This window comes from Lissotriton helveticus, chromosome 8 (genome assembly GCF_964261635.1).
Source record: "Lissotriton helveticus chromosome 8, aLisHel1.1, whole genome shotgun sequence".
Taxonomy (NCBI): Eukaryota; Metazoa; Chordata; class Amphibia; order Caudata; family Salamandridae; genus Lissotriton; species Lissotriton helveticus.
In genome coordinates, this window is record NC_136069.1 from 971,769,609 (window position 1) to 971,786,777 (window position 17,169).

The following is a 17,169-nucleotide window of genomic DNA, read 5'->3' on the forward strand; positions in this document are numbered from 1 at the left end:
ACCCAAAGGGTCCCTTGGCCCATCCAGATGAAAATTCCTAGAACCGGACCTGTGTGGAGCATAATGGAGCTGTGGGTGGAGCATGATGGAGCAGTGGGTGGAGCATAATGGAGCAGTGGGTGGAGCATTATGGAGCTGTGGGTGGAGCATGATGGAGCAGTGGGTGGAGCATGATGGGGCAGTGGGTGGAGCATGATGAAGCTGTGAGTGTGAGAACATTTGAACTAAGGGACCGCACAAACAGATAAGGGAGTGGGAACAAACAGATTGGGGGTTAGAGGCGATGGATGAGAAGAGCAAAACAGATGAATGAGTGAAGGGAGGGATAGAAGTATGGCTGGTTAAACAGACGGGTGGACGGAGGCGTGAATGGATCAATTAAAGGAGAGAGGAGGATTGGAGAGGAGCAAGGGTGGGTGGGTGGAGAGAAGGGAGGGTGGATAAAGAGAAGCTTTGATGGTGGAAGGAGGGATGGACTCATTTGTTGAAGAGTAAAAGGCACACTTTGACAATAGTGTTTAAATGTCCACAGGGATGCAAACAGACGAGTGCCGGCTGGCTCGCCTCACCCACCCACTCTGTGACATTCAGGGTAGGGTCCAAAGGGGTGGGTCGACATTTCCGGCTGTTCGTTTGGAGTGCACTGATAACCGCACAAGTGTGCGTGCTGCAGGCCTGTCCCCAAGTATGACCAGGTGACTCGTCTTGTGTCCTGGCTTCAGGTGAAGTGTTCTCAAGTAAGACCCACTGAGGTCCAGGTAGTGCTGTGGGGGAGGGGGGCAAGTTGTGGCAAACAGAGAAGACGAGTGAGTGCACATTGTAGACTCTTCCATGCCTTACAGCAAACAGTAAAGCAGTCTGTAGCTACAGACACGGACGCAGACATACAAGAGTGTAGACACAGCACACCGGAGTCCAAGCATCGACCATAGAGGGAGAAACCGGAGGGAGGGGGTCGCCTGCTGTTCAAGATGCTAATCCGCCCCCGAGGTGTCAGTGTCGGAACGCGAGGCTTTGCAGGGGTTTATGTGTCTGATGCAAACCGCGTGTAATCCGTGCTGAGCCCCCACTCCGTGTCTTCCATCCCAGCACCTTCATTTGTTTGCGGACTTCGAGGCGCCTTATATCGTTTTAAGCTGCTGAGCTGCAGGTGGGGCCTCTTTCGAAGAAACAGAAGGTTTAAGGGGGTGCGCCTCGGATGCAGAGTCTGTTCACCGTCCACAGTGAGGTGTGGAATGGCACACGCACAGAAGCCATCCGTGGTTTACACTGACATAGAAGTGTGTACTGGGGAGCGTCGAGGGTTACACGTCACAATGTGACTCCAACAGAAGGAATAAAACCACTACTATGATTAAACGTGTGGTTAATGAAAGAGCTGGGCCCACTATTCACATGTGTGGTAGGTTGCTAACTTAATATGTCTGGAAATCTAAAGCAACAAGCGAGGCAGGCTGCCGGCAGCAGGGGGAGGTGCGCTCACACCTTCCGTGGCAGCAGGGGGGAGGAGGGTGGCCTACTTAGTTTCTGTTGCAGGCGATAATTGCTACCATATGGTGGCGCTCCCTCCCGCAAGGGAATATCCACACGTGCACCCACTGCCATTGAAGGCAATGAAACGCGTGCACATTTTAGCCTGAAAAAGGCAATCGATGGCTACAGGTCTCTTCCTATGCAACGCATGCGCGTTGCGTAGGCGAGACCTAAAAACGGCATACACTTATCTATTTGAGCTGTGAGAATGTACGTTATCAAATGCAGAGTCTCCTCTCTTTGGATAGGAATGCCTTTTCTTCATTTAGAGGATTTACCGATATTTACCTCTCGATTTGGCTAAGGTACTAGAAAGTTAGAGACAGTGTTAAATAATGTTGTACATTCCCCTACTGATCATCATTTCTTCAAAATACGAATGGAGTTTGTTATAATGTATTTTCATATACTTTTCATATATTTTCCATAGCTCAGATGTTCATCGGAAAATAGATCAGCCCCTCTGAATGGATCACTACATTTAAATTTAAATAAGCTGACAGGCTGGGTCAGTGAGTTGTAATGTTGTTATTGTAAACCTGATCTGCGGGCAGGTCATAAGCTTGCATCCCGGAAAGGTCGACGCTGCCTTCTACCTTACGAAGTCAGTAACTTGAATACCATTAATTTGGGTATTCGAAACATGTGACTTATACAACTCTTAAAAAATACAGAAGTGCCTGCTACATCCATGGAAGTGGAACAGGTCTACAGACACAGTGGAACATCAAGCATGGGACTGCAAAACCTTAAAATAAAACTGTGCATAGTGGGGGATAGCAGACTGAGCCAGGCCAGGCTTTGCAGGCACCACCCTTTGTAAGTTCACTGAAGGGATGATACGTATATTCTAGTAATAGTGGTGCTTCCCTTTGTATTCGGTCTATTCGTGATCTGGATCTAGTCTGTTATGGTGCTTAGGGATGGGCGGGAACAGCTGGAATAAAAAGAAAAAGACTGAGAAGAATTATCGCTGCTGTGTTTGATACTTAATGTCATGACCATAACATAATTGGTTTATGTGTGCTAGGACATTGCACCACCCTTTGTGAGTGGCTGAATGCTTTGTGCAGCACTGGTTAGCGGCCCAAGTCCACGTGGGAGCAGGGCCTGGATGAAGGCCAATTTATACACCAAACAATGCAAATTATGAAGCACATTCTCTGACAGTATTATTTTTACCCATTTGAGAAAGAAACAACATTCACTTTTACAGCAGCAAATTATGCAGATTATGCCATCAATTATGTGGCAAATGAGGTCAATCCATGATTATGCAGTAAACGCTACTGCCACAGAAAGATATAAATCAACTAGCCCTCACCATTGTCAATTATTTTCATAATATTTGTTTTCATGAAAAGTAGAGAAAACCTAATTATTCTATTTGTAATTGGTGCCCAGTGTTAGCTGCGCTTTGAAGAAAACATTTTTTTCAAGTTAACTACTTCTAACGAAATATATAAATAAATCTATATATATAAAAACGAATGTATGCCTGTCTGTCTGTTTGTCCTTTATGCATTACTACACCATTCATCCGATCGCCATAAAACTTTAGGAAGTTGTTGAGTACACTCCCACAAAGGTTTCTGGCATAATTTTTTTTAAAATATCGGCCCCCCAGGGCCCTCATATTCTTTCGAATACTGATGTACGCACCAGACGGAAAAACAACAAATCGTGTATCCACAAACACTCGAATAAATAAATAGAATTAAAACACCATTCATCCGATCGCCATGAAACTTTGGGAAGTTGTTGAATACACTCCCGCGAAGGTTTCTGGCATACATTTTTTTTTAAATATCGGCCACCCAGGGCTCTCATAATCTTTCGAATACTGATGTACGCACCATACGGAGAAAAAAATTTGTGTATCCACAAGCACTCGAATAAATAAATAGAATTAAAACGACAATTTGAAATGTTTTCCATATTAAAATGAATAAGTTTCAATAAAAATTACACAATGGAAATTGAATGTTATCATTACGAGTTTCCTTGAATTTCCTTTCTTCTGAGATCGCAGCAACGTGCGATGGGTAAGCTAGTAATACATAACAGATAACATGTAATATGGCTATATGTTCTCATTGTGGGGTTCCTCTAACATTTTCAAACCAATTAGCCTTCTGCCTCATGGTTTATGTTGTCACTAGAAATTCCCAGTGGAAATATTGGGCCATATTTCATGGTTACTGTTATGTGTCCTATGAAACTATGAAAAAGCGGGAGAAGCATTTAAATATATACATTTTAGATTATACATCAAACAAGGATTTGTTTATAAAAAAATAAGATTTAGCTTTTAGCTTTTTATTGTGGCTTCTGCCTTCACCAACTTTCTGTCTCTATCACATGCTGTGAACAATGAATCCCAAGGATTGAAATGGGAACACTTAAGATCAAAGCACTTGAATGCAATGAAAGCACTTCTTATGACGTGGTATGATACACCAAGCGGCAAACAGTATGAGATACTAAAGGTGAGAGAGGTTTATACATAAAGTCCAACCTAGGAATATTTATTAAAGATTAATGACAAACACATGCAGGCGCTCAGTCGAACCAAGGCTAAAAAGTGATTCAAATGTTTCTCATTCCCTTCTCATAAGAGTAATCTAGACATGTTCAATAAATCATGGGTTGAAATGCACTATGTTGAAACAATGACTTACCACATAAAGAAGCATTGACAGAGTACTGATAAAGCTGCCATTATTAGAATTTATGGCTATTGAATTTCCAAATCTGTAGAGAAAAAGATAGTGAATTAGTATGTGTATCGGTGTCATTGGCTCCATATATGATCTATATTAGTCTATATATTGATAGGATATGTTACGATATTACCACATATATTAAACAGTTCTTGTCTTTTGATGTCTCCAAGGAGGAAACCAACTGCTCATCTTCACTATGACAGCAACCAGACCAGGCAAAGAATTACAAATCAACGAAAGTGGCACACACAAATGCCAAGCACTAGAGTTTGAGAAAAGAAGGAGCTGCAGCCTTTCTCGTATAATGGGGCATATGTAGGTAATTTCCAATTTGCGATTCCCAAATAGGAATTTTTAAGGAATCGCTATTTGAGAATAGCAAAATTGAATGTAGGTAAAAATTCGCAATTTTTTTGCGAATCTCTAACATTCCTTATTTGCGATTAGCAAATTGCGAATCGCAATTAAGGAATGAGTGTCCCATTCATTCCTATGGGCCAAAAGGCCCATAGGAATGAATGGGGATACATTCTCAAATTGCGATTTTCTGTGTGAAAATCGCAATTTGAGAACAGCAATTCCAAGGGTGCCAGGGTGTCCAAAGGACACCTGTTGCACCCCTGGAATGTGCCTGTAAGTACATGTGGCGCACATACATGCCCTAATGGCATGTCTGTGCGCCACATGGCACTTTGAATTAAAAAAAATGCATTTTTGAAGGAAATCGCAAAATACCATCTGCTTGAAGTAGGTGGTATTTTGCGATTCCTTATGCAAAAATCGCAATTTTTAAAGCACCCCTACATAGCATTTAAGGAATCGCAAAATTGCGATTCCTTAAATGCTATAAGCAAAATAAGGAATCGCAATTTTTGCGATTCCTTATTTTGCCAAGTGGCACCTACATAACAAAACGCCGTTTGCGATTCGCAAACGCCGAAATTCGCCAAATTTCAGCATTTGCGAATCGCAAACGGCTACCTACATATGCCCCAATGTTCATACACCTCTTCACTCTCCTGACTGCACCAATTTGTGCAAAGAGGCAGCTTTTGTATATACTCACAGATGTTCATGCTTATTTTATATTTTGGTTCACCTGATACTTAACGTCTTTGTATAAAGTTAAGTTCACCACATTATTTGTGCACCTGCTTTGTTGTGTTTTGAAAACAATGCCATTTTACACAGTAACTGCAATACCTAGTGTAGCGTCAAAATTAATGTTCCAAGACTTCCTGAAGCCATATTTATTGGGGGTGATGCATGTGCTACATAAACTAAGCTTTCAAAGGGCACTATCCATGCGTAAGCTCTGACTATTCAATCATGCTAACCCTGAATGTAAAAGCACAGAGGGGGAGTATTTGGGAATTCAGTATGCTCAAAATGTACCTGGTTCTTGAGGATACAAAGGTAACAACAATACAACAATTGACTAATTGCTCTTAATTCGCACAGACCCTGAAGAAATGAAACTGGCTTGACACCGAGTAAACCTTTATAACATGGTCTTGTATTATTACAATAGTATTCGTTGATCATGAGCAGATTTTCATCTGTATATAAATTGGTCAAAATAAATTTAAGACAGAGTTAAGACACACCTAGTGCTGTTCAGGGTGCTGCACATCTAGCGATTTACGTTGACCTCTAAAGGTATACTTAAATGATTTATAGAGGGATAATCATCAGCAACTCCAATGAAACAGCAAATATCACTATGTTCAGTTTCAATTGCGGGGGTTGGTTTACACTAAAAGTAACTTTTCGATTTCCAAACGATCAAGAGGAGTAGGTGTCGATGAAAACGGGTTTGCCCTTTGACAATATGACTGATATACTTTAGAGAGTAAGAGATCTGGTCAGTCAGAAAATATATTTATATCCCTCTAAAATTGTTTGATTCTTACCGTTAACAAACACTTATTAGTTCTGTAAGAATTGCTGAAAGATATGTCAGGAGTACAGGAAACCATCCGGGGATGGATGTCTGTACTAAAATAAAAATAAAGTAGAATCAATTAGAAAAATAATTGCGAGGTGCAGAACTTTAATGTGGCAGTAGTGGTTCTGCCTTCACAAAGTGAAGAATATGTATGTCCTTTTGCTCTAAAGAAATAAGATCAAGTGCTTCACATGTCTGCCCTTTCCTGCAGTTTTGTAGAATGCAGTTGCACATTTTGGGTATTAAATCATGACATTTAGTAAAAGGCGCCGTGGTGAGAATTCTCTCTTCAATATTCTATTAAGGTATGATGTCATACATTTCAATTTTAGGTTTCACAGCTGACCTATGATTTAAAATAGGGGAGTCCAATGTGGCTCAAGGTTGGATGTGGCTCTCAAAATTGGATGGATCTATGACAGATTTCAGGATAGACATGTAATAAATTAAAGTGTAAAAATAATTGATCTAATGGAACTCATTTACATAGTTAGTGGCCATCCTGACAATCTGGTATAGTATGGCCCTCTTGGAACCTATGCTGAGCATCCTATGTGGAGTAGTTGGCACTCAGGATAATTATCATCTGTCACTGCACGTTACAGTGCAATTTATGTTCTATTTTCAGGCTGGATTACAAACAGATTTAGCTGCCTGGCAAGGCCTTCTGTAAGCCCCGCACATTTTACACACATACACTTATGGAAAAGGGATTACGTGAGATCTTGCTCGGTTGCCCTCCACGTTTCGCGAAAATCTTGAGGCTATTTGTGAATGATTTCCTTGTGATGAGATGAAATAATTTATTTCTTTAATTTAGTTTTGGCAACATGATTGTTTTTTGGACAAAACCACTGAAGGGTCAGAATGAGCCAGCATCTCTCTTCTATCCCCGCAGATGCTGGGGCAGAATGTGGGCCAAAATGAGTGAGTAGATAGAGAAAGGGGGATACAAAGCGCCAGAGAGAGGGACAGAGCAGCAGAGAAGGACAGATTCACAGAGAGGCAGAGACACAGAGACAGAAACTCAGAGTGGGGAAGTGACAAAGAGACCCAGAATGACAGTGAAAGAATTGACAGCAGGTACATAGAATTAGATGTGACAGGCAGATAGAGAAATATAAAGGCAAGCAGAAATAGTGAGATAATCACAGTAGCCCTGATTTACAAAAGTAAACGTAAACTTTTGTGTAAGCTTACAATTGTTTTCCTATTTACAAAGGCTTTTTACAAGTAGCATCTTTACGACTACGGAGTCTCCGCACTCGGGACGGAGGCTCCACACATAAAAAGATAGATATTTCCCATTTTTTTTATTTGTGTATTCTGCGCAGTCCTAAAAATACGACTTGTAAAAAACCATTTGAATAGGAAAAAAATGTAAACTTACACAGAAGTGTAAGTTTACTTTCATGAATTGAGCCGAGAGAAAGAGTCAAGCAAACAGACAGGTATATTCTTAAAATCAGCTTGCTGAACAATTTTCCCACAAGATAAAACACCTGCTGGTCCAAGCCGTTCAATAAAGTGCCTCAGTCAAATGGCCCTAGGCTATGATCTACGCTCTTTGAAACAGCTTTGGGAGTTGTTTTCACACCATTTGACATGATAAAAAAAGTAACACTATGATACATATTTACAAGGAAATGGCGGAGTGCGGAGCTGAAGCAAATTGTGCAGTGCCGCTCTCCACCATTTCCAAAATGCAGGGATGTGCTGTATTTTCTACAATACGGCACACCCCAGTGTTTTCTCTAGCGCTGGCGCTAAAAATAGTACCAACACAGACACCCTTGTGCCATAGTGCAAGGGTGCCTGCATTGCAGGGAAAGATTGTTTATGTGCAGAAGGGTGTCCCTTCCTGCACATATGCAACCAATAATGGTGATTTGCTACTTCTATGTGTGCTACATTCTGCAGTACACATAGAAGTAGCAAATCAACATTATTTAATGATACGTTGAATGTTTATGTGCAGGAAGGAACAACTTCCTGCACAAAAACAATAGTTAATGGCGTTTTTCTCTTTCTAAGTGTGCTGCAAAGCAAAAACAAGGAGACATAAATGTATTCCTCCTTCTTGCGCCATCCTAACGTGGTACTATTGCTTGGCATTTGTTTTTGGCACCGCCTCAGATTTACAGATCCTTGTAAATGGGGAACAACCTTTACAACGCACTACCATTACAACGAAACTTTTACAACGCAAAATCCTTTACAACGCAAGCATTTACAACGCAGTCATTACAACGCATGACACTACAACGCACACCACTACAACGCATGCCATTACAACGCAGTCATTACAACACATACCATTACAACGCATAGCATTACAACACATAGTACCCTTACACTATCCAACACTTACCCTACTGTTGCACCCCCTGGAGTTAGAATAGTAATTTTTACCCCTACATTATCCAACACTAACCTTACATGCAATGTAATGTAATGCGTTGTAATGGTATGCGTTGTAAATGTAGTATGCGTTGTAGTGGAATGCGTTGTAAAGGTAGTTTCAAAGAATTCGCTGTAATGGCATGCGTTGTAATGGTGTGCGTTGTAATGGATGTTGCGGTGTAAAAAATGCGTTGTAAAAGTATGCTTTGTAACGTCATACATCCCTTGTAAATCTGTGGGATCTTCGTAAAGCAATGGGTTTTGTGGTGGAACTCCCTCAGCAACACCCATTGCACGTCCCTTTCATGCGGATACATGCGCAAAAGGGTACCATATTTACAAAGTGGCATTTTTATGGCTTAATGCCACTTTGTAAATATGATGCAGGGCATTGAGCTACCGGAACGTCGATGAAAGTGATATTCACGTGGTGCAATCACCTTGTAAATATGCCCCTTAGAAGCCATAAAAGCTTGCATAGGGAGTGATAGGTAGATTGATTGCACCAGCGTGCCCAGAAGAAGGCACTTTTCATCACAAGCCTCATTATTTGCTGCTTCAGGCCGCCATTACTTCCGTGGCCTTGCAGAGCTGGTCCTCACTTCGGGTACCACAAAAACCCAAAAAACATCAGCGTACATCAGCAGCTATCATGCTGCACACATTCCATGCCATTACGGGTCACCCCAGCTTCAGTCAAGCATACAGAGCTGTTTCTCCACGCTTTTGGAGTGGAAAATTATTTTATATGCAATTGTACATCATTGATAACAGTTAACAAGGACAGGGTTGTCTCCTACTTAGGCCTGTATGGCCAGTAAAAGACACAGGCTCCCATCCCGAAGCTCACTGCTCCCATAACCCCCTCAACACCACATTCATGTCCATAATCACAACCACTTACAACACTTTATATATTGCATATCTCATCCATGTACACAATGCAACACCGCCGCCACAATCACACAATGTCTACGCTGCCTAGCTGGACATTTTTGCCATCTGTTTTTTTCCCCTACTATTTTTCTAGAGGAGACATTTCTTGATTCACATTTCATGCAGGACCTTTCTTTAATCAGACTGGGGGGCTGAGCTCCTGCCGGCCATCAAGCTGGGGTGCCATGCCCAATAAGTTAAATCTTACAGGATTGATGTTTGCTGTACAGATGGAACCTGGCTATATGCTGACTATCAACTCTGACATATACCTCGCTGTGACTTGGCGGGTAAGTCAGTTTGTGCACAGTGTCATAAAAAGGTTTCCAGAAGCTCTAATGCCTAAACTTTATTCCACGTTATGCCTCTCCCTCCCATTCCCTTCCACTTACTGTCCCTTTTTAGGTCTCGCCCTGGAATTAGCATCCATAGGATGCTTCCAGGGTTGGAGACGTATAGTTAGCTGTCTCGAGGGAAGGACGGACGAGAAGGTGCACGAGCGCAGTCCAGGCTGGATTGGTGTGCGCGAACGCGCACGTTCCGTCCTGCGCCGCCCTCCCATACTCCCAGCCTACCGCGCATGCATGCATGCACACAGACAGACACAGACACACACACACACACACACACACACACGCACACACGCGCGCGCACTCGCACTTACACTTACACAGACACGCAGGCACCCAGACAGGCAACCCCCTCCTCCCCCACAGTCACACACGCATACACACAGACTCCAAGACACACGCACGCTCACACACATACACAGGCCGCCGCCGCGCGCGCGCCCACACATGCCCCCCTCCCGCCCTCGCAGGCCAGCCACAAAGCGAAGCCCCACTCACCGGCAGCAGGACTCTTCCTCCATTCTTCGGCACCGGGACGCAGGGTAGGCTCCTGCCTGCTCCGGTGCTGCAACCAATCGCGGCTCTTCCGGCTCTTCCGTGGGAGGCGGGGTAGGCTCCCGCCCTCCTACTTCCTGTTTCCTGTTGTCACTACACTTAAAACTCATAAATCACCCCTATAGCAAGTCCTTAACAATCCTGAAGGCAGGGTGCTGGGTTTTATGTGAGAAGGTACCTGTCAGGTCTGTCAGGCTGTCAGCAGCACAAGTATTTAAGGAACTCCACTAACATTTCTCTGGATTCCAGCAGAGACAATAGATGGTGAATATTTCCCTCACTTCCCCTGAACGCAACCCCCAACAGAGGAAATGGAATCCTGCTGTGTGGAATTGAGCCCAGGGGAAAAGGGAAAGGGAGAAAATAATACACTTTCTTCTACTGCTCTGGTCTCGTCATAGCCATAAATCTGGGCAACAATTTGGCACGTGAGTGAAAACAACCATGTAGAAGAGGATGAGAAAACACAACAGTTGTAATGGAAAGACTTCCTATAATCTATCTAAACTTTAGACAAACCTTCCTCACTCACAACAAGACCAGAAGCTTGCCAGACTAAACTAAGACACCCCTCTACTATTCCTAGATGTGAGATTCTCTTAATATCCAAAACACAGGCAAGGAAAATGAAAATATAATGTTAGTGGTAAACTTTGTTTCCTGACACTGTTAAGCCACAGTATCTCTTTTCACTGATGCGTAAATGCAGCGATGGTAATTGTCATAAATATCCGTAAGCAGAGCAAAATGCAAAAAGAATGTACCAAAAAGAACTAGCACCACCAGCCGGTAATGCAACCATGAAGTTTGTCCGCCCACTTCCCAAATGTTACAGGGATCAAAACAAATCTGAACACTTTTGAAAGCAACACTGCCACGTAGAAAGGAAGGCAAAATGCTTAAAGAAATAAAAAGTAAATGTGCAAGCGTTTCCTATATAAATCACGAAGGGGCACCAAGAGAAGGCAGGAGACGCGGAACAAAGCGTCCACTTCAATCCGCGTATACCTGCACCGAAGATCAACCAAACAAAAATGAATCCGAAATGCTGTTCTGAAGATGCGTAACAAACTCGTCCACAGGAACAAAGACAGGAAAGCTGCAAGTTCTTCAAGCTGAAATCCGGCGGGGATTACCATCCGCCATAACAGCTTCTCCGGGAAGGATTGTCAAGCACTGGTTGAAGGCGGAGGAGGTGCTTAAGAATGGTCCGTCCTACGATACATGGTATGCTGGCAGTTCTTCAGATGGGTGATCGCTACAGTACCCCCTCTCAAGGACCACCGAATCTGCGGTCGTCCAAGTTTACCAGGATAGGAGGTATGAAACTGTTCCACTAGATCAGGGCAGTGGAGAATCTCCACTGGTTCCCACATTCTGCCCTCCACCCCAAACCCTTTCCATTCCACTAGGTATTGAATTCTCCCTAGAACAGATCGAGAGTCCAGGATTTCCTGCACCTCATACTCATCTTGACCATCAATATCTATAGGGAAAGGCCTAACAGGAAGTCTTGTACTAGCGGGACATGGCTGGAGCAAAGACACGTGGAAGACCGGATGGATACGCCACGTATGAGGTAGGGACAACCTGATTGCTACAGGGTTTATTATTTCCTCTATACTGTAAGGGCCGATATACTTAGGTTTGAGTTTGTTTATACCCCTCAAGTGTAAGCTCTTCGTGGCCAACCATACCTTATCCCCCACATGATAATCTGGTTCCTTCGTTCTCTTTCTATCAGCAAAGTGTTTCTGTGCTTCCTGTGCAACCCCCAGACTACGTTTGGTGTCTACCATTACAGCCCTGAGGTGTGCGTGATGTTTGTGTATGCTGGGTACAGGTGATTGTATAGGCCAGTCAAAAGGAAGCATATTAGGATGGTAACCGTACACACAGAAGAAAGGTGAACAGCCTAACATGGAGTGAGTAGCATTATTATAGGTGAACTCGGCCAACCAAAGCAAGGTATGCCAGTTCATGGTGTTTTGCATGGTGAAACAACGAAGATACTGCTCTAGGGTCTGATTTAGACGTTCCGTTTTCCCGTCAGTCTGGGGATGATAGCTTGAGGAGAGTCTAGCCTCAATATCCATAGTTTTACAAAGAGATTTCTAAAAACAAGAGGTGAATTGAGTACCCCGGTCCGTGATCAAAACACAGGGTATCCCGTGGGCTCTGACTACGTGTTGGAGGAGAACCTGGGCTAATTCTGAGGAGGTGGGGAGCCTTTTCAGGGTTATGAAATGTCCCATCTTCATTAGATGATCAATTATCACCAGTACTACAGTAATTCCTTCACATGCAGGCATTTCCACGATGAAATCCATAGATATGGTATTGCATGGCCGAGGAGGAGTAGGCAAAGAGCGAAGCAGACCCGTAGGTTTGATATGAATGGCCTTTCCTTGTACATATATAGAACAGTTCTTCATATATTCTCTGACATCATTCCTTAACGCCATCCACCAAAAAGATCGTTCCACGTTGGCAATGGTTTTATAGGTTCTCATGAGTCCACCTAAGGCTGAGTCATGCGCCCATTCCAGGACTTGTTGTTGGAGTATCTTATGCGGAATATACATAGCGTGATCATGATAGGCTAAGTCTCCGACTTCTGAGCGATGTTCTGGTTCTTCTTGAACCCAAGCTTGTATGTCCATATTGGCCAGAGACACCCGTACATCCTCCAAAAAGTCAGGAGAAGAGATTAGAGCTATGGTTTGTTCAGGGAGGTGTGCTTCAGTTAGAATGTAAGGTGGATCAGGAGGGTGTACCAAGGCCTCATCATCTGATTCGTCCATACGAGAAAGAGCGTCAGCCTTACCGTTTTGTGGACCTGGTCGGTATTTAATCACAAAATCATAGTCTGAAAAGAAAAGGGTCCATCGTAGCTGTCGAGGAGTCAAGCCTTTTGCGGTTTTCAAGAACAACAGGTTTCTATGGTCCGTGTAGATTTCCACTGTATGTAACGCACCCAAAAGATAGTGTTGCCATTCTTCACCTGCTCTTTTGATAGCCAATAATTCCTTGTCAGAAATTGTATAATTCACTTCACTGGGGCCAAGTTTCTTTGAGTAGTATGCAACGGGGTGTATTTGTCCTGTTTCAGGATGACGTTGGGAAAATCCCCCTCCTACCGCGTATTGTGAGGCGTCTGCTTCTAGAACAAAAGGGAGTTGTGGATCCGGATGGCACAATATCAGAGCCTGTGTGAACTTCTCTTTCAGTAGTTGAAATGACTGAGCCGCTTCTTCTCCCCATACGAAAAGAACATTCTTCCTCAAAAGACTGGAGATGGGATGTATCAATCTTTAAAAATCCTTGATGAATCGCCGGTAGTAATTGGCAAAGCTGAGGAAGCTTTGTACAGACTTGACATTCTGAGGGGTTTTACAGTTTAAGATCGCCTCAACTTTGCTCATATCCATTTGGAAACCTTGAGCGTTGATAATGTACCCTAAAAAGACTACCTCTTGGACGTGAAAAATAATTTTTTCCAATTTTGCATATAAGGCATGTTGTTGGAGCCGATCCAATACTGCTTTAATATGTACCACATGTTCTTGGAGTGTGGGAGAGTGAATCAAAATATCGTTGATGTATACCACACAAAAGGTTTCCAAATAACCACGCAGTACTTCGTCCATAAAAAACTGAAAGGCAGCTGGAGCGTTACAGAGCCCAATAGGCATCACCCTGTACTCAAAAAGACCGAACTTCGTTCTAAATACCGTCTTCTACTCATCACCTTTCTGAACACGTACTAAGTGATAAGCTCCTCTGAGATCAAGCTTGGTGAAATATCGAGAGCCTTTTAGTTGGTCCAAAAGTACGGATATTAAGGGCAGGGGGTATTGGTTCTTTATGGTATCTTGATTTTTGGCTTTGCAGTCTATACACGTTCTCAAGTCTGCACAGTCTTTCTTCGGAATGAAGAGCAGAGGAGATGATGCCAGGGAGGATGAGTGTCGGATAAACCCAGATGCAAGGTTTTCTTCCAGATATGTCTTCAAGTATTGTGTCTCTGACTCTGTCAGTGCATAGACCCTGCTGCACGGTATCTGAGATCCTGGCATCAGCTCGATACGACAATCGTATACCCTATGGGGTGGTAATTGAGTGGCCTGTTGTTTGTAAAGGCTGATATCCTTGGTAGATCTCTGCCAAAACAGTGGAACAGCAGTATTGTTCTTTAGCACAGGCTGCTGCCAAACACATAGACGGTTTTCCTTCACTGTCCCGATGTCCCTCTTCCCTCTTAGTGCAATATGTTTTGCAGTATTCTGAAGCCATGGTAACTGTGCGAGCCATCCAACTCACTAATGGATCATGCAGGGTTAACCACGGCATTGCTAAGATAAGACGGAACTGGGGGTCATCAATAAGATCGAATTGAATATACTCATAATGGTCGACTCCAAACCTCATGAGAAGAGACAGAGTGCGATACGTCACAGGACCGGAAGACAAGGCAGTTCCATCCACTGCCTTCACTAGTTTGGGGATTTCCTTCTTCTCACATGGGATGCCACTCTTCAAGGCATATTCCTGATCAATGTAATTACCTGTGGCTCCGGAGTCCAACAGGGCATCTACTTCCAATATCTCTTTTGATGTGATCCACAGAGATACGTTGACGTTGAGGTGGGCAACAGCAGGTTGTTGGGTGTTGGCCAGGACCGGCGAGATCATGGAGGGACAATGACCCAAATCAGAGACCTCATCCTGATTCGGGCTCTTCAGTTTTTCGCCGGTTCTCCTTGTCTCATAGTGGCTGGTATCCTGGGGACAAGAGCTCTTCCAGGTACAGGAGCTTGGGCGCGACATTCTCTTATGAAATGGCCTCCTTTGCCACAATACAGGCACAACTTCATTTTTCTTCTTCTCTCTCTTTCCTCCGGACTGAGAGGGCCACGTATTTCTCCGATCTGCATCGGTTTAGACCCTTCTATGGGTTTTGGGGGTTCTTCCACTGTACTCTTTGGTCTGGGATATGAATACCGAATCTCTCCTCTGGTCTTATCCCCTTTTCTCTCCTGGAGTCGGTGATCAAGTTGTACTGTTAGGTTGATCAACTCTTCACAAGTTGGCGGTAATTGCACTACTTGGGACAGAACGTCTTTTAGTTCTCCTCTTAGACCTTGGTAAAAAAGGGTAATTCTTTTATCTGAAGGCCAATCTGTTTCAACCACTAATCGATTAAAAGTGGTGATATACGTCAACAGATCTTGGGACCCTTGTCGTAAGTTGAGCAGTTCCCTGTCCAAGGACATCATATGGGACTTCATGTTGCAAATTATGCAAAACAGGATCATGCCTTTCCATCAGGGGAATAGTCCAACTGGCTGCGTTACCTCCCATATATGACATCATGAAGGCCATTTTTGCCGCTTCATCCTGGAACACAGCTGGCTTACATAGAAAATGTAGGCGACATTGATTCAAAAAGTCTCAAATTTCTTGCGTTCCCCATAGAACCTTTCCGGGGGTGCCAAAGGGATTCAAGTGTTTTCTAATACATGAACTGTTGGTAGTGTGTCTGTGGTTGAGGGAGAAAAAGGTGTTGCAGTAAAAAAAAACACCCCCTTGTGTCACCCGGCAAGGCGACTGAGTAGGAGGGGGTAGAGTAGCTGGTCTTACATATGAACCTTCCCCCTGGCCCCTGCGAGGGAGGCCAGCCACCTCCCGACGTAATGTGCCCATCTCCCTGTGTAAACTCTGGTTCTCTGTGTGAGAGATTTGCACTTCCTGCTGTAGAGCAGCTAGACTCTTCAACAGTGAAGTCAATAGCACATTGGTATCCATCGTCCAGGCTGGGCGTAACCTTGGGCTTGACGATCTGTCAGGTCTGTCAGGCTGTCAGCAGCACAAGTATTGAAGGAACGCCACTAACCTTTCTCTGGATTCCAGCAGAGAAGATGGATGGTGAATAATTCCCCCACTTCCCCCGAACGCAACCCCCAAGAGAGGAACTGGAATCCTGCTGTGTGGAATTGAGCCCAGGGGAAAAGGGAAACGGAGAAAATAATAAACTTGCTTCTCCTGCTCTGATCTCATCATAGCCATAAATTTGGGCAACGATTTGGCACATGAGTGAAAACAACCCTGTAGAAGACGATGAGAAAACACAACAGTTGTAATGGAAAGACTTCCTAATCTCTATCTAAACTTTAGATAAACCTTCCTCACTCACCAGAAGACCAGAAGCTTGCCAGACTAAACTATGACACCCCACTACTATTCCTAGATGTGAGATTCTCTTAATATCCAAAACACAGGCAAGGAAAATGAAAAAATAATGTCAGTGGTAAACTTTGTTTCCTGACACTGTTAATCCACAGTATCTCTTTTCACTGATGCGGTAAATGCAGCGATGGTAAGTGTCATAAATATCCGTAAGCAGAGCAACAAGCAAAAAGAATGTACCAAAAAGAACTAGCACCACCAGCCGGTAATGCAACCATGAAGTTTGTCTGCCCAATTCCAAAAATGTTACAGGGATCAAAACAAATGCGGAACACTTTTGAAAGCAACACTGTCACATAGAAAGGAAGGCAGAATGCTTTAAAAAAATAAAAAGTAAATGCGCGCGCGTTTCCTATATAAATCACAAAGGGGCACCAAGGGAAGGCGGGAGACGTGGAATGAAGCATCCGCTTCAATCCGCGTATACCTGCACCGAAGATCAACCAAACAAAAAGGAATACGAAATGCT

General features: G+C 43.6%; 1 protein-coding gene across 1 annotated transcript in view; it reads right to left on the bottom strand.

Moving 5' to 3' along the window:
• The window catches only part of LOC144771837 (zona pellucida-like domain-containing protein 1), a 558,912-nt gene that overhangs the window by 326,336 nt on the left and 215,407 nt on the right, over positions 1–17,169 (bottom strand). Inside the window, exon 5 of the mRNA XM_078656105.1 lies at positions 4,215–4,287. Coding sequence (XP_078512231.1) covers positions 4,215–4,287 — 73 coding nt within the window. The remainder of the gene's footprint in view (positions 1–4,214; positions 4,288–17,169) is intronic.